At 43.8% G+C, this 19,237-nt stretch overlaps 1 protein-coding gene across 1 annotated transcript; it reads left to right on the top strand.

Annotated features, from left to right (window-relative positions):
- Positions 1-4,044: 4,044 nt before the first annotated feature.
- Positions 4,045-9,868, top strand: SHFL (shiftless antiviral inhibitor of ribosomal frameshifting). The gene is given in 6 exon segments (XM_076056174.1): positions 4,045-4,246; positions 4,248-4,289; positions 6,253-6,393; positions 7,179-7,332; positions 7,983-7,993; positions 8,343-9,868. Coding segments are annotated over 6 exon segments (717 nt in total). The 5' UTR covers positions 4,045-4,183; the 3' UTR covers positions 8,649-9,868.
- Positions 9,869-19,237: the final 9,369 nt, after the last annotated feature.

Raw genomic sequence — 19,237 nt, 5'->3', positions numbered from 1 at the left:
AATGTGCAACGGTGCATTACGCGGTCACTCGGGGCTGCCAATGGACATGAGCAATGCTCCAGCAAGCATCGGAGCATGGAGACATTTTGACTGGTTTACAATAACTTTAAAAAGTCACCATTTGCATTCAGTAAAATGTATTCTGCCGAGAATGAAGAAAGTGTCAAATATGTGAACTTTCAACAGAAGCTGAGTTCTAAGGAGACAATTGCATGGATTATTTTATACTGTTGTATACAGTACTATTAAAGTGTTGTTTTATGTTGAAGCTTACAGGACAATTCGTTCCATTTGCATAGCTTATACATACACTCACCGTACAATTTGTACAGCATCAAAATTAGCCACGTATCTACCATAAATTAAAAGTTAGTGCCAACATTTATGTTCAACATGAGAAGATGCTATCTATTTGTCTGTCTAAATGGGACGAATTTATTTCAATTTCTCCACCTTAGCTGTTAATCCTATAGATGTGCAAAGTCTTCTTGTAAAATAATTTCATGGAATCAGATGTAAATGATTCTCATCTTTGCTGTAGGTAACTCCAGATTTAGAGGCTAAATGTTTTGCTTTTCCAGCTTATGTTGTTTATAAGTGACTCACGTGATAATGCTTCTCACGCGTGTCACAGTTTTCAAGTTTGATCTATTTTAACTTTAGAGGTACGGCGGCATTAATCAGACGATAGAAACGTGTCAAATCTGATGTGGCGATTGCACTAGGCATGCCAATACAGTAATTCTAATATTTGCATTTTTAGAATACTGCACTCGGAAAACAAAAATGCATTCCTCAAGTTTTGTCCTCTAAAGATATGCCAAGGGTTTGTGTTCACGGTTACACAACACGTGCATACAATGCCTTGCACCTCATATTAAATACTATGCAGTTTAACAGTAAGGTTTGTACAGGATATAAATGATGGGATAGTTCAATGCGTATTTATAAAAAAAATACTAAAGGAGTTAACATTGTTTCATCAGGTGATGCTAACAGTTTAGCAATACTGTATTGTGAACTAAATATTTGTTGTGGGTTGTCTCAGGCCACGGGTGAATAAAATAGGTACCAATTTGCCCTCATGTAATCCAGCACTGTGGAGCCAGTGAGGGTTGGTGGGTCAGACAAATGTTGCGAAATTCCCTTCCCGTGAGGGTAGAGGTTGCAGTACCCTGACTGGCCAGGAGAAGGCGGTACAGCAAGAGTAGACTAATCTCCATCTGTCCCATCTGTACGGGATCGAGTGTTGCGTCCTCGCATGGGTGGATTTTCTCCAGGAGCCCCGGTTTCCTCCCACACGTGTAATCACTCATTAATTGGCTGAAAACATCCGAATATATATGCCGCTCCATGTGTTATGTGTTGTGCAGAGTTGTGAGATGCTGTTTGCATGAATGATGCTTCGATATAAAAACACATTTATATCTCAAACAGCTGTAGGAATTAATCCATTGTACTCTACCACCAATTTTATAAATGTAACGTTTTTGCAATGGTCATTTTGTAAATACACATTATTACTATTGTAACAAGGCCTTGTTTAAGGCCTATTCACTGTCCATTTATTTAACACTACTGGAGTGATAATTGTTTTTTTTTACCCTTTTATCTGGCAACAAAACTGACACATTTTTTACAAGGAGTCATGTTTGCATTGACTAGAATACCTGCGGTCGGAGTTCAAACAAAAAACATAACTCTGATAATGTATGCACTGTCCTTGAAATTGATTGGTTCACACCCGAGACAGCTTTCCTTAGAAGCCTCGTCTCACACGGTGTTGGACCAGATGACGCCAAAAGGCGCACGGCGCGTTTTGGCGTCAAAACTGACACAAAAAAATGTGACTTATCATATTTTGCTACTGGCAAAGGAGGTTCCAATGGTACAGTACTGGAGGTCAGTGTACAACACTTTTACATTTATGCGACCTAATCCAAGAGTTCCCAGTATTGATCAATATAGAGCATTTTAAAAATAAATGTTATCACGATTTAGCATGTGTTTTGATATTATACACATGTTACGTCTCATTTCATAGGCTTGAATGATACATACAATCAACATTTCATCCAGACAACACAAGAAAACACATCTGAAGACTGGGCAACTAGTGAACAGACCACAGCATCCCAGCTACAATCCAAAAGGCCTACTTTGCCCACTCCACAAATTACTCCAAGTACTAGGACACTAATCCTTCTGTGTGCACGTTTCCTGTTCATAACGATCATAGGACTTGCAGCAGTCATTCTCTATGTGGCTGAACAAGGAGCGGATCTGGTGGTTAGTGAACACTTAGAAAACACTGCATTTACACATTTATAGCAAGTGGTTGTATATGTTTAAAAACAACACTTAGAAATGTGTACAAGCACTCAGCCTTGATGCGTCATGCAAAATAATCAATTGGTAGTTCCTAAATAAGTAATGGGGGGTTTCTAGACACTATATATTTGAATATATTTTATTTGCTGTTCTATGCTCTGTCATATCTTTGTCAATGAATGCACGTTAAAGGAAAACGTCACATCAAGCTAACACACAGTCCCTCAATAATATGTCACATTAACAGTGACAAACTAAACGAGGCTCAACATGCCGATGAATATAACAATAGCTGTACTTAACTCAGCCCAATTGGTCTCTATGGTCCAAGACTTTGTACTGTCCCCTGACGATATCCTTGTCAGCTTCAATGTGGTCTCTCTGTTCACCAAGGTCCCAGTAGCTGATACCATTGAATAATTGAAAATTTGGTTCAACATGGACTAGACCCCGATACACCTGCGCTGGTTAGGCACTGCCTCACCAATACCTACTTTACTTGGAATGGCACCTTCTACAAACAAAATGAGGGTACCCCCATGGGTTCCCCCTTGTCACCAGTGATAGCCAATGTTTGCATGGAGAAATTTGAATCAGACGCCATCCAGACTTCCACCCTCAGACCTTCCCTGTGGAAGAGATATGTAGACGACACTTTCGTCATTTGGCCACATGGCCTCCCAGCTTTGAACCTTTTCCTAGACCACATTCATGCCAGACGCCCCGCCATCAAATTCACCATGGAAGTGGAGAAAGATGGCAAGCTGCCATTCTTGTATGTTCTGTTTGAGAGGAGACCTGATGGCTCATTGGGACATTCTGTCTACAGGAAACCCACCCACACAGATTCCTACTTGAAACCTGATTCCCACCAACACCCGACGCAAAATAATTCTCTCATCAAAACGTTATACCACAGGGCTCATTGCATTTCGGACCAACACCACCTGACCAGTGAATTAAAACATGTACATCTGGCCCTCAAAAAGAATGGATACTCTGACCGTACCATCTGCCAAGCTGTTTCTCCCTCCATACAGCAACAACCACTTGATACTCCGATCAATACCATCACACTACCATATATAGCAGGCGTTACTAAAAATATCTCCAAAATTCTAAACAAACACAAGATCCTGGTCCGGTTCAATACAGTACACAAAATCCGTGACCTGATCCCTTCCGTGAAGGATGTCATTCCTGACTTACAGTACCCCGGGGTTTACAAATTGATCTGCACCTGTGGTGACTCCTATATCGGGGAGACGAAACGACATGTCTCTGACCGAATTCGCGAGCACAAATCAGATTTGAAACACGGCAGAACGAATAGCTGATCACGGTTACAACCCTGTGGGTGATCACGATATAGTTTTCTCCGATACCAAGGTCCTCTGCAAACCCACGGGTTATTATCAGATATTTGTCCACGAAGCAATTCAGATTTACAAACACAGACACAATTTCCACCGAGAAGATGGTTTCAAATTAAGCAACCATTGGAAAGATGTTCTAAATCGAACCAAACATTAAACAAATTTTCAATGGTACAGTATATTTATTCAAGTAGTGGCATTCCAAACTCTCACGGTGTTGTAATGTCATTTTATGCTTATTCCAAGCTTTCACAGTAGTACATTTTATGCTAATTCCTTTTTCAAGGCGTTTTCTGTTTACCCCCTCACAGCTTAAAGGAGGCGACCTGCGCTTGGCTTTCTTCACTCGAACGCTGTCCTCATGACAGCACGGTCCCTTCACCTGATGAAGGCCACTTGTGTTGTGGCCGAAACGTCGTGATTTTTGTTTTTTTTATTTTTTACCTACGTGACTTTACCGAATAGAACCAAAGAGTATGGATCCTTGCAGTCACGAAAGCTTCAAATCTAGAATTGACTGCCAGTTTGCGTTGCAGCGTCTGCGACAGCGTGTGGTGGAGACGCGTGCCACAGCGGAAAATGGTCTGAACTTTAATCCCATCACAAGACTCATCTGCACCATGCTTTAACTCGCCTATAAATGTATGTTGAACTTCTTTTGCACCATATGAAGCCAACTATGCTCATCGTATGTGCGGGGGAAGGACAACAAACTAAACACAAAAAGCAGTTAAAAAAATTTCGATTTAAAGCTTTCGTGACTGCAAGGATTCATCTTCTTTGGTTCTTTCGGCAAAGTCACGTAGAATGAGAATAAAATAATAAATTGATAAAATAAAATAACACAATAATATTCTCACACCGTTTCGACCACAACACAAGCGGCCTTCATCTCCCCTTCACCTGATGAAGGCCGCTTGTGTTGTGGCCGAAACGTCGTGAGAATATTATTGTGTTATCTTCTTTGGTTCTTTCGGTAAAGTCACGTAGAATTTTTTTATTTATTCTCATTCTACGTGACTTTACCGAAAGAACCAAAGAAGATGAATCATTGCAGTCACGAAAGCTTTAAATCGAAATTATTGTGTTATTTTATCAATTTATTATTTTATTCTCAGTTAAAAAAAAAGTTTCCAATCGAGATGATTTAAGAGCGCATAGCTCCAGTGGCTTCCGTATATCGGAAGCCAGAGCATTCCAGACGGTTGCAGAAGCGCATCTGAAAGCGTGCAATGCAGTGAGCGTATTTGTTCGATGGCCAGCCAAAAGCCACTGCGACGAAATCAGCAAGGTATTGTGGTTCATTTGTGGCAAGCACTTTGTGTGTAATGAGTGCGAGCGCATCACCCCAATCTTCAGATCTCTTCACTGGCTGCCAAGCCACTGCCAGATCAGCTACAAGACTGCCCTCACTGTTTCAAGATCAATCATGAATTGATTCCCAATTGGCTTATTTGTCATCTTCTCCAGTAAATCTCACCCACTCTGTCGCTTCTTCTCCTTTGTTGCCTCCACTGTCTAGAAGTAATTCCACCTGCCACCCACACTGCTCATTCCACTTTTCTTTTCAAATCTTTCATCGTCACTGAACTAATTTTCCTTTTTTCCCGTCATGTATTATTTACTAGTCTTTCCCTCGAAGCCCATACCTTAGGACAGGGGTGGGGAACGTCCGGCCCGTGGGCTGTATGAGGCCGGCGAAATCATTTGGTCTCTGGCCCTGCCAAGGCAACCGTAGGCGGGACTCGAAATTCAATAAATCTAGGAGCAAACCTGGAAAAGCAGTTGCGAGTAGCAACATCGTCAATACCAGCTAACATCATCACACGCCTCGCCAAAGAGAAGCAGTTCCAGCCATCACATTAGGGGGCGAGTTAATGAAATGTTTGACCAAATATAACAGGCTAATTTTTAAGTTGATCATTTTGTATGGCCCGCGAATGATGTTATAAATATACAAATGGCCCTTGGCAGAAAAAAGGTAACCCACCCCTGCCTTAGGTGAACGCCAATAGTGAGTGTGCAGTGAGTTGGAACCTTGCCTCATATAAATTAGCTAGAGTAGGATTTGCAGTTCCATTTATAAGGTGCTTGCCTCAGAAACTCGCATCTTCCATCTCATCTCAATCATTCCAATACTTAACTTTATTTTTAGCCCAGGGGAGCCCCTGATGGCAGCTGTCCCCACATGGCACAAGGTGAACACAGCCCCAGGCTGCAAGTGGGGAGTAGTTTGCCAGTTGCCCGAAATGTTTCTATGGGTTTTATCAATTGGGTAATCTGCAAATATTTGTATTTATTTGAACCATGACCCTAGTGCACGTGGCCTACTCTTTTTCCTAATCGCGTCACGGGATTTGTTACATCCACTGTGGAGCATACGGCATATATTTTCTGGTAATACACCCACGGCATTAACCAGGGTGGCCACGGGGATGAATCGTGAACCTTGCCAACGAGCGGCAATGCCACCGCCAACAACAACTTATGTTGCTTCCACCGTTGCTGATCGGGGTGTGGATCATTCGTTGTCTTTGCTGTGCAGGTATCCCAGTGCAGGAGCTGCAACAGGAAGTACCAGCCAGTGCCACGGGACAGGGAGTGGGGGAGTGGAGCGCTCTTCAACTGCACAACCTGCGATAACACCTTCAGGTTGACGGCGACAAAAGGGACAGCTTGTATGTGTGTATTGATGCATTGATTCGCAAAGCTTACGCGAGTTGTGCGCGTGTGCGCATGAGATCCGGTGTTTTATAAATAAAAAATGTATATCGTAATACGAGAGGAGCAAACCATTTAAAAGGATGTCGCCACTCAAATACATTTGCATAGTGATGTAGAGTATAAAGTGGGGGGTGTGAAAGCGAACTGAGAGCAAATCCTCTGGAACCACAAAAGCCGTGTTGAGGACAGATAGTGGCAGCAGGCAAGGAATGAAACGCATCTCAGAGAGCGTCCACTGCGGAGATGGAGCGACGACATCGGCTCGCGCACAGGTGCTCGTGTTCGGTGGATTATTAAATTGTTTGGGGGAGGCCTTCATCCGGCAGTGGATTGAACATGGCTGCTGATGATGAGAACGAAAATAATTGAAAATAATTAGCGCAATGTATTTTGTATACGATTACGAAAGTAGTAAATATAGAGCATTATCAAAATAAACAACATATTAATAATGAAGACGTATCAAATAAACCTTCTGAAGTGATCACAAGCATGGAACAAATCGATGGGGTCGTCAAGACCTTCCCCAAGCATGGCACGTCTTCTGATGCCCTGGGCGCTCATGGTTCAGAAGGCCTTACCAACTATATATTGTTTTAAACTGCCTCTAATTTGTCCTGCTGTCGTGTTTTTGTATTTGTGGTTGTAACGTTCTGATCCGCCCCTAACTGGACATCTGTGAAAAAGAGCTTCATAGCTCATGGGATTCCTCCAGTATAAATCAATATTCTGCTTGTTTGTGAGCAGCGGCTGGGGACAGATGGGCGTGCCCACATCGCCGTGCTACCGGTGTCAGGCGGCGTGTGGCCCACGCGCGTGCAGTGCCCCGACACGCACAGCGCTGCGCACCCTTCCGGGCAGCAGCTCAGCTGCATGGCCGAGGACTGCTACAACCCCCAGGGTGAGCGCAGCTGGAGGGCCACAGCGCCACTCCGCCGACTCTCGTGATCGCCAGCCACGAGCATTAATAAGCGACGATACAATTCTCTCTGTCTCGCAGACCCGCAGGAGTTTTGCGGGGGGGAGTGGGAGGGGGGGTGATGTTGCTGTGCATTTCTCCCAATGAGTGGCTTTTGCAGATAATTTGCACAATTTGGACCGTGACGCCGACATTCCCTCCCATCGTCTCTTTCCCAAGATCTTGTAACCTCGCTCAATGCAAGAAATATATTTCGGTTTTTTCAACTTCAGGAGTGCTGTTTGTTGATGGCCGATGGGCATTTTGGGCCTGTGCTAAGCAACTATGATAGAAAAAAAGATTTGGTCAAGGCAGAATATTGTTCCGGGGGTAGTTACCGACAGCATCCCGATGAAGAAATTAACACTGCAGTAAAGCGCGTGAGTGAATCGACATAATTCTCTGATCCGTTCTCTATACCGCTATCGTTTTATCAGCATAATATAAACACAAACCTCACTTTAAGACATCATGATATGCATAAATAACCAACCCAATAAGTTTTGTTGCTGTAATTGTTTGGGTGGAGCAGTACAGTAGCATTTAACACGTACCACTGATGAAAACCCCGTGACCCTAAGTTTGATTCTCAGCCAAGGCTAACGTGAGCGACACTTGAACCAATCCTATTTAGTTTGTTCTCCTACCCCCGCACCCCCGATTAGCACGTTCTCTACGTACGGCGTGAAAGAAGTTCAACATACATATTCATTGGGTAACAATGATGACAAGTCTCGGCAGATGGTTGACGTTGGATGACGATCACGAGAGACGGAGATTGGCTGCGTCATCATGGGGGTGGTGAGGAGGGATAGGAATTGGCTGACGACGATGGTGGTGAGCATCTTTGTAACGATGGCAGTGGTGAGGATAGTAGTAGAGACGTACGTACGTTGAACTTCTTTAGCACCGTACGTGGCCAACCGTAGACGACTGCGATACGCTGGTGGTAGTGTGGTGAGAGTCTCAGGTCGGTGTGCTTTGTGCACCGTGAGCACGCGTGGCAGGGCCCCCGGGTCCCCGGGACGCACTGTGTGCACGCGCGCACCCTGCACGTGACGAGGCGCGTCACGTGCTGTGTGCACGCGCGCACCCTGCACGTGACGAGGCGCGTCACGTGCTGTGTGCACGCGAGCGAGCCGCACGTCAGCAGCGCCTCCACGGTGGCCACGTGCATCAGCCAGGGCAGCCTCGTGGAGCACGAGGACGTCCTCATCGAGCAGGACCTCTTGGAGGAGGACGAGAATCGGCGCCACTGAGCGTGCCGCGAGCGAGGTTCCAACGCGAGTAACGCGCGAGCCTCCTCGGCGCCTTTGCGTTGGGTCGTGTTTTTAAATCGAGCTGTGAAAGTGCCTTGTTTTCTTCAGCTTTTAAAAAATAGCACTTGCCTACAGTTGATTTGCGTTTAACCGAAGCACAATAAATTTCTATTTAAAGCTTTCGTGACTGCAATGATTCATCTTCTTTGGTTCTTTCGGTAAAGTCACGTAGAATGAGAATAAAATAATAAATTGATAAAATAAAATAACACAATAATATTCTCACGACGTTTCGGCCACAACTCACTCCAGCGCTGTCCTACCAGACAGTCTCGTCCCTTCACCTGATGAAGGCCGCTTGTGTTGTGGCCGAAACGTCGTGAGAATATTATTGTGTTATTTTATTTTATCAATTTATTATTTTATTCTCATTCTACGTGACTTTACCGAAAGAACCAAAGAAGACGAAGCACAATATTTACACTGCGTTTCTAAAGCCAACGATGACCCCTTGTTTATCGAAGATGGGGGTGGATGAACGGCGCGGTGGTTTTCGTGCATTGCGCTGTGAACCCAGCGAAGCAAGTTCGATCCCCGGCCACCGCTAAAAAGCAGTGCAGAGTGGTATCTGAACTGGTCCTGGATGCCCCCTTTGTTAAACAGCACTGACAAGCTGAGTGAAGTATGGTCAAACATCCCTCGTGAACCGCACTGCTTGAGGATATTTGACCATTTCTTTTTTGGCCCAAATTTTTATTCGTGAAAAATATTTTATTCCACATCCTCCCTCGCATCATACATTGCAATATTTTGACACTCCGGGCAGCAGTTCCAAGGGGCATCTAAGGTATCGGGCATACCGGACTTATCAGGGCAGGCGGGAGGTTTTTTCCTCCTTTTTAAAGTGCTCTTGCAATTCATATTCTTAGCTCTTTCGGTAAAGTCACGTTGAAGGGAAAAAGAGGAGGGGGGAGACGATAAACCATAAACCATTTCAGGTCTTAATTGATTGGTCACGCTTACACTGGCTTTCAGACAGCATACATTAATTTTTCGTCTCCCCCCTCTTTTCAGAACATAGATGGACTAGTCCTTCTAAATAAACTGCCAAATCGCTGCGCGTGGCGCTGACGTTTTTTAATACATAAATACATCGTTTTAAAAATAAATAAATTAATGCAAACCGACGCACCTGCTGACGACCGTTTGTGTTATGGTCGAAACGTCGTGAGAATTTTTTTATTGTTTTATATATATTATTATTTTATTGTTTCCCTTCAACGTGACTTTACCGAAAGAGCTAAGAATATGAATTACTGCAGTCACGAAAGCTTTAAATCAAAATTTGCTCTTGTAATTGTTTTGATTTTAACCGTGTTTTTGACTTTGTGTTTATTCACATAAACAGTGATGCGCACGAGGTGAAAAATGTTACGAAAAAAAAGTATTTACAGTCGGCATGTGAGACGTGATAACAATGGCTCTTTCATGCATCATGCTATCGTGCTGTGTAGTCAGAGGGAAATTCAGTAGGTACCTTGAAACACGCCGTAATTGTTTCTGAGGTGGGGTGGTTTATTTGAAATGTATCGGTTAGTGGAGGTCCACTGGCCAACTGGAGGGCATCTACTCTATAAGTGGCTAATCTGTATGCTTGGCTGTAAGTTTGTTTCTATAATCTCCACGAAATTCAATTAACAAGGAGTCATTTTAAAACTAAAGTAGTTTATATTATATTAAAACAATACAAATACTTTTTTTACCTGATCAATCTTCTAATTTGGCGTTTCGGGCCCCTCGGACTGCTTAGCTGCTCTATCATTTACAATAGCTTGGCATGTGATGGCAAGCTCTTGTAAATTCGTACAATAGATAGGGTTATAGAGGGCGGGGTGGCACAGAGAGCTGTTGAAACTCAATGGCTTCTCTTTAGTCTCCAATAAAACCACCTCCATAACAAGGATCAACAACTTATATACAGCACGGCATATCTCAATGTAAAATCAAATACACTTGTATGTGCGTGTAGCGCAGGGGCGTGCGGTCAGGGGAGGCACAGCCTCACCTGTCATACTCCAATGAGAATAGCTGTTACGAAAAAAAAGAATAATCAAATAAAAATTTACATTTTCCCACTGATCTGTGTTATAAATGTCATTTCTGTACTATTCCAAAATTTTTATAGTCAAAGTCGCCAAATTTGCGGAGCTCCGCTGCAAATACAGGAAGAGACGAGAGGTGAGGCAGCGGCGCGCCCAGCCTCCCCTCTGATTGCGCAACCCCTGTTCTGTAATGCTGCGTGTTTTCATAAGGCGAATTGGATATAATTCTATGAATGTATTAGGGAACACATTTTTATAACGCGCATACGAATTGGTTATAAAGCAATCGAGTGAACAGAACTACGTTGCGCGAGTAGGAACAAGCAGTTGTAAGGCGACCTCGGTGTAGCATCACACAAGGTGGGATGCTGCTGGATGCTCTTGATGCTACCCACACGCCTCAGTCTTTGTTCAGGCTGCGTACACACATCACGTGTTATCGCAGACATTGCTTTACCCTATATTATGCAGGGTGCTTCAACATGTTTTTAACACTTATATGGGACTATCGTTTTTAATGGAAAAAGAACGGATAATACACTGTAACATGATAAAGAAATGTATGTTAATAGCTGCAAAAAGTCAAAGAGTCTCCACTTGCTCGCCATCATTGTCAACACATGCCTGGAATCTTCTCTAGGTGGTCTCCAGAGCCCGGAGGCACATTTCTTGTGGTATTGTTGCACATTCTCACAAGTATTAAAACAATTTAAGCACCCCGTACATTATTTATTGTAACGCGATTTTCCATAACGCGGTGTTCTTCAGGAACGCAACTACCGCGTTATAGGAGAATAGAACTGTATAATCATGCAGGGTCTCGAACTCAGGACACTAGAGGTCGACTAAATTTAAGCTCGATTTCAATTTCGAAGGAATATTTAAAAAAGCGATTCAATATAAAACTGCTACATCTTCCGTGTCGCCTCACAATGAGTTTATGGATAGGAAAGGGGTAGGGGCAAAACCATTTCTGCTCGGGGTCACCAAATAGGCCAGCACCACCACTCAAGGGTGGGAAAAACCCGAATTTTTTTTTGCCCGACAAATCGGGTTATTGGTTTTAATGGAATTAAACCCGATTTTGCCGATTAAAACCTGGTTTTATTATCGGCGTCTCGTGCACACTTCAATCCTCCTCCTCGTCGTCATCGTCCGCCGCCGCGTCGTCTTCGTCGTCGCTCTCGCCGCTGGACTCGGTGTTGTCGTGGCCATCGCCGGGCGTGGGGTAGTCGTAGAAAGCGTTGAGGTTCGACTTAATGAAGACGAGCTTCTCGACTGTGCTGGGCGCCAGGCTGTTCCTCAACTTCGAATGGATCAATCCCATCGTCGAGAAGTTTCGCTCAGACGCAGCAGCAGCAGCAGCGGCGGTCGACGTGGCCATGCCGCCGTGCGCGTGACTCACGCGCACGGCGGCTGAGCCCGGGCCCCGGCCCAAACGCCGCTAATGGGTGCGTGCGACTGAAATCCCGACTTCACTTTAATAAAACCGGATTTGGGCAGGATCCAGGTGCTCCGGTTTTATATAAAAACCGATTAAAGCCCGAATGAATAAAACCGGACCGTGCCAGCCTTGCAAACCACTGCCTGCATGTACCACGAGGAGACGTTTCAATGTCTTGCGCTCGCAGTCTCAGTCTCGCATACTAGACATGCCCCTCACCCATCGCCCACAAACACCGCCTTGTTGTGAAAGAGCCAACGCAAGAAGATCCCTGGGTTTGATCTTCCACGAAGCTCATGGTCCACCCTAAACTGTATCCACTGCACAAACCACGGCAGTAGATGCGGATACCTGATGCACAAGTGGAAAATTAAAAACTCCCCAGTAGTGTGACTGTGGTCATCCAGAACAGACCGTACAGCATATAACGACGCAACGCCCGATCCACAAATACGAAAGAGACATCTCAGTGACGATACACTCCACTGCTCTTGGCGCGGTTGTCTGGCTTGACCACCTGAATGTGAGATTGCAGTTGTTGCTCTGCGTCTACATTAGCCATGCGAAAGAAGATGAAGACCCATCGCCCAGCTTGAGGGCGGGGTGGGGTCTAAATCAGGAATTCACCATGAAAACACATGATTTCAGTAAAACAAATCCATATTATCTCGCAAGTGCGTGTCACATAACGGCATATCAAACACAATGTGACAACGAACTCACCTGCGATATAGCAAACTCAAGGTATCCGTGTGCTACCGATTTTGTCTTTATAGTACTGTATTCGCTATTCATGGTTTCCTGCTGCAACAAAAAAATGTTACAGCAATTGTTTTTACCTTTAGCTGGATCCAAGATAATGGATGGAGTGATGATGCAGTGGTTCATGCACTGCGCCATCTGAGTTTGATTCCTGGCCATGGCTGACATCGGTGACATCTGAACAGATCCTGTACCCCCCCCCCAACCCATACCGAGCAGCATGGTAAAGTATGGTCGAACAACAAAAATGCCCGACACGGTGTGTGGAGGCCCTTGTACAGCAGTGGACTCGCAAATGAGCTGTAAGGTTTGCTTTTGTAAATGAAAGTGTGTTTTGGCATAAACTGAAAAATCTGAGTCTTGCTGCTCCAAACGAGCATGGGGTGCAATGCCATTCTGTATGCAGCTCTCAGCAAGGTGGTCAATATTCCACATTCCTTTGGGAGGGGGAAACTCGATGTAACCACCACTTCTGCCCCGCCCACTCTCGTCCTAGGCTCTGTGTTCGATGTGTTCAATACTCACGTGGGTCTCATTCCTTTGACATTTGATGGTGCTGTTTGTTGCTGGACGCTTGGCGTCTTTGAAACCCTGCACAGATCAACTTGAATATTTTGATTGTGTGGAATAACCTCCTATATTTGCAATTAATCAATTACACTAATATTCGATTCTGAAGATTGCAATTTAACCGCACTGTATAGCAGCACTTTCAAAACAATTTTGCAATATGACCCTATTTGAATACAAAATTCCTATTAAACTGACAATAACCATAATTAAAAACATTTCAAGTGACAGGATATTCTGTACGTTCATTTTGTGTCGGTATTATAGAACAACAAATATGAATTTTTTTGATAAAGAAATGAAGCAATAATTTGGACTCACCAGGTCGAGTGTCGAGACGCGTGTTGCTTGAGGCATGCGACACAGCTTCTCAAAATCTTGCGGTGTGGCTGACATTGCACATCCCACCTCCAGCGGTCACATCCAAAGTCAGTGCGCTCACTCACGTGTACACTACATGCTTGCAAAGGGCACCATCGGTTTCGAGGCACGCGTTAAGATGTCGGGGTTTGCGGATTCTCTCTTTTCCGTGAGAAAAAAAAACTAATCACGTGACATTTCAACGAGTTGTTTCGTTTCAGCCGCGGTCACATCCATTGTTTTAGGCTGGGCATTGAAATGGGTTTCGTGCCTAGTGACACCTTTTCACGTCGAAATCAGGGAAATTGCTTGCGAAGTGTGCGTCCAGGCAGCTGAGGTGGTGAGTCTTCGCCCAAGTGGAAAGACACTTTGGAAATTGAGTGGAGCCGGCAGTTCAACTTCAACAAACTCATCTTGCACACACCATCTCTCACGGATGCTGTGATTTGATCGCTCATTTGTATATTTGTGGTTTCATTGCAACATTTGCATTCACGTCGTTTCGTTTCCCAACCACAGGCGCGTCTCGCTTAACGAGCGTTCTCCTTCACGAGAGTCTGCTATAACGCTCAATTTGTTCGCAACACGAGAACATGTTCCCGAAACAAGCGGAGGCCGATCAACCAAACGCGTCCCGTGTTGGCAAGGGCCGCTACGCTACAACAATGGGATCGTATTACCACGTGCCCTGCGCCCAGCCGTCAGATTCTCACTCTCCTGTGCTGCGCGTGCCGCCTGAGCACGTGACCCAGGTGGGGGCCACGTGGTGTTGGTGGCGGCACTGTTATGGCGGCGCGTAGGGAGCTACTCGCGGCTCCCGCTCACGGCCAACACGGGTGACGATTGTACGAGGTGGTCCTGGGACACTCCGAGGTCGACTCGGCATCAAATGAGTACGGTGTGTAAACATCGCCACCGGGGAGACAAAGGCGGCCGGGCGTGGTGTGAGCCACCCCACCCACACCCGAGGATCGGCAGGCGGGGCCGCCATCGCAAATTGCCAGCCCTCGCAAACAACAGCGGTCGGTAAGTAAGCTCTTGACTATGCATATATTATTGTTGTGTTACATATAGATTTTATATATCCGGTATGTAGTCTTCTCTTTGTGCCCGACGCTTAAGGGCTGCAGTTTTTGGTAGCGGCAAGTTTGAGTAAAACTCACGTGTACAGTATTTTGGCGGGACAAATGCTACTGTACTAACATTCGTGGAAATATCACAATCGTTTTGCGCGTTACCCCCTCCCCCCACCTAGAGGTTCACTCAATGTTTATTTTACTTTCTATCGGAAACAAGTGTTAAGATAAGCGTTTAAAAGTAAAACTTAACCAAGTCGTCAATTTAAGTGTCTTTTGTACATTTATGTTCGTAGGTTTGAATATATTCTGTCTAGATTCGTTTAAAAAGAATGCAACCTTCTCTGGCTACTATTAGCCCTCTTGTAGAATTGTGTTTCAACCGATTACCCTCGCTTGCCTGACCCATCACGGCTCTGAGAAATAAATGTATGACTAATGGACATCAATGTTAACCAGTTGTCCATTTTGTGAGGTATCCCTAACTAGCCAGTAACTTGCAAGCGAATAAAAAAAATCAACGGCGTAATTTGTTCGCGCTCGCTGGTTACTTTTGGAAACAACATTGTTGATAATTAATTTAGAAATGTTGTACGCTTGCTGGCGAAATTTAATTCTTAATTTTATAGAGGGCCGAAGGCCCTGCAATCGAATCTGTATTTGTTAAACAATGCTATTGGATTTCAATAATTCAAATTTGGAGTCTTCCTTAAAGAAAACTATAGCTACTCTACAGTTCTCATCATACTATTGACTACACTATCGATAGTTAAAATTTCTACTCATCGCATGTGTTTTGGTCATATTAAAATAGGATTTCACAACTCCTTCCCTAGGGAGTCTTAAGATTGGCAAATAAAAGAAATCGGAGAGCTAAGACTTACCTGTGTGCATGCAGCTTATAATCTGTTAATACATAGTGTGTGTATAGTAATACCTCGGTTAACGAAGTAAATACATTCCATGACGTCACTTTGTTATCAGAAACGTCGTTACCAGAGTTAGGTATAACATCTGAGGCATAGGGGATGCGTTTCCGGACTTCAGAGAAGGGGGTACAATAGGAAAACATTGCTGCACAGTCGCCTCCACTTCGTCTGCTTGGTTTAAAATGGTCCTGAAGGTGCACGGCACCAACCCCAACGAATGGGTCACTTCACTTTTCATCTTTCCCGCCTCTACCCCTCCTCTTTATGATCTGCATTTTCCTTTCCAAATATGAATAACACAATTCATATGGCAATATATAGTTATCGTAATTGTATAGTGAATATACAGCAGTGTGGCATATAGTGGGGTTGATAAAATAAGACAGTGTAAAATTACAAGTCTAATATTTTATAGTCTAAAGTATAGGGCAGTGTAGAGTAACGCATTGTATAATTCAAAGGTGAATTTTTTGTCTATGGATATGATATTATACCATGTAGTTTAGATTGAAGGTATAATATTATATTGTATAGTAGTCCAGTTTATAGCATAGTTATTAACGCAATACAGGACAGAGCAGTGCACCTATCCTATTCCTTTTTTATTTCCGTTTTTCTGTGTACCAGTCGCCACCCTCCCCCGATCTGGTGGTGCTGGTGCTGGTAACATGCTCATTCATATGTTAATTCCGCCCACACAGCTTAAAAAGACGCGGTCCAGGCTTGGCAATGTTCACTCGAGCGCTGTCTTCTGGACAGTCCTGTTTATTCACCTGAAGAAGGCTACTTGTTTCGTGGCCGAAACGTCGTGAGAATCTTATTTTATTATGTTTTATTTTTATTATTTTATTTCCATTCTACGTGACTTTACTGAAAGAACCAAGAGGATAAATCCCTGCAGTCACGAAAGCTTTAAATCGAAAGTGTAATGTTTAACATACTTCATAAGGCAATATATAGTACCGTAATTGTATAGTGAATATACAGCAGTGTGGTATACAGTAGGGTTAGTAGAATAATACATAGTGTAGATGGACTCGTCCGTCTGAACAAAGCTCATCGCTCTCCGTGGTGCTAATCCCTCACACCAACATCATGCTAATCCCCCAGTTAGATGCTAATGTATATGTAAAACTCCTTTGTCAAGGTGCTCTGTTCCTCCCACACAGCTTAAAAGACGCTTCCAAGCTTGGCAGGGTTCACTCAAGCGCTGTCTTCCGGACAGTCCTGTTTCTTCACCTGAGGAAGGCTACTTGTGTTGTGGCCGAAACGTCGTGAGAATTTTATTCTGTTATTATTATTTTTATTATTATTTTATCTCCATTCTACGTGACTTTACCGAAAGAACCCAGAAGATGAATCCCTGCAGTCACGAAAGCTTTAAATTTAAATTTGAGCTCTACCACTAGCTAGCGGGATGAGGGAAGACTGGTGAAACTTGCTGATGACTGGTCCAAGTGAGACAGACTTGCACAGCTCTTCACTGGCTGCTGACACAGAATCAGAATATTAATTTATCCTGGAGGAATCCAATGATCTATAAAGCTCTTCACAGATGTCCAAAAGTGATGTGCACGCACAGCATTCAACCTTTTACTCTTAAATCACTGTGCATTATTTCTGAAGATATTTTTTTCATTCTTTTTGCAGAAATAGGGCAGAAGGGGCCCTGCACGGTTGACTTCATTATAAAGGAATTAGTTTCCCAGATGATTTGTTGACAGAGGTATCACTGTGTATCAATTGTAGTGTTGTATTTTAAAACTGTTTAAACCGATTACATTGTTGTATGTCTCAAGGTGGCTGCTTTTATTGTTTCCACAGATATCCAGACTACTCCTTCTACCCCTCGGTCCGCTGTTGTTCCTTGTCCTTGTAGTTAACAATATTTCCATTGCCATTATAAACAAGGTGAATATTTTTCTCCATGTTTCATTTTTGTAACTATTTGACCAGATGGTGTCAGTAAATACAAGTGATAGCAAGGAACTCGCATAAAAAGGCAGATTTAGCCACTTCACAGAGCTTCATATAGGGAAACAATACACCGCATTCCCATATTTATTTAATAGTGGACTGACCTATGTTTGGGAACTGGAAAAGTGGGTTAAGTCGGGGTTCCCACGGCAGTGGGGCACGAGGTCAAGAAAGCTGTGATCGGGCCACTCGACCTGCTTTAGCTAGGATGGAAACAGTGGTGACTTCATAGTAAACATTTTCAAAACATTGAGACAACCCAAACATAAGTTCTTTATATATTTTTTATGGATTGTTGCCTTCCAGCCATGCTACGGATGGCAGGGAAGGGGTTTAATCCAAGTCAATCTTGGGAGAAGAACCAAGCCAATCAATTCCAGGAACAGCGCAGCTTGCGTCTCGTTTGTAATCGCAGAGACGTAGCATCAGTTTCTTTTAGGACAGCGGTGAGGAACTTACGGCCTGTGGGCAACATATTGACCACAAATTAATTTTATATGGCTAGCAGCCACATGACGCTGACCACTTCAAAACTACCCACAAATCATACTTATCCATAACGGCAAGCATCTTAGCCTCACTTATCCGGTGCTGCAGGGGAATATTTTTGACCGGGAAACACTTTCTAATTCTAGCACACTCAATCAGTGCAGTCTTTGTTATGCTTGGTCAGCGTGCACTTTGTTTTCCCTGTTATTTTATATAGCTAAGGTGTGTGCTGATGTGTAGCCACCCAAAGTTATTTGAGAGCTCTTAATTGGTGTTTCATAAAGAAAAGGTTCAATATGAAATCCAAATGTAGACCTTCAGGGTCGATATCAAGGCTTTTAATCTATTTCTGGTCTATAACCAATTGCCTTGGATGCATCTGATCTCAGAAGCGAAGTAGTGTTGAGCATGGTGGATGGTGCTTGAAAGAGCACCCACCACAGCAGGTTCTTTAGAAGAAACTGGAGTGCTGCGTGATTTGCAGCAGAGGGCAGTGCAGCAACATCCATTTCCACGCTCCCACATCTATATACTGGAAGCCTTCACTAACCTGCACCGACTAGCCTGGTGAAGTATGGTCAATTAACTCACACGACCCCCACTTTGTGTGGAGGTCCTCATCCAGCAGAAAATGTTGGAAAGGGTTACAAATCTATATTCATATTTTGTTGTATCCATGTTTATTACATGATAGTGCGTGCCCCATTCATGTTCAAACTGCATACTTTGGTAAACATGCAAATAAATGTGTTTCATCGCACATTTAATTCCATTGAGCAATGGCCATTTCACATCGGTAATTAAAAACTGTCCCAAATGTACCTTATTTAATACATACAGTACCTCATGGCTTTCAATGTGAACCGTTACAGGAAGAGCG

The sequence above is a fragment of the Petromyzon marinus genome, chromosome 74 (assembly GCF_048934315.1).
Source record: "Petromyzon marinus isolate PM22_M1 ecotype Great Lakes invasive population chromosome 74, UKy_Petmar_22M1.pri1.0, whole genome shotgun sequence".
Classification (NCBI taxonomy): Eukaryota; Metazoa; Chordata; class Hyperoartia; order Petromyzontiformes; family Petromyzontidae; genus Petromyzon; species Petromyzon marinus.
This window is presented reverse-complemented; position numbering and strand designations above follow the sequence as displayed.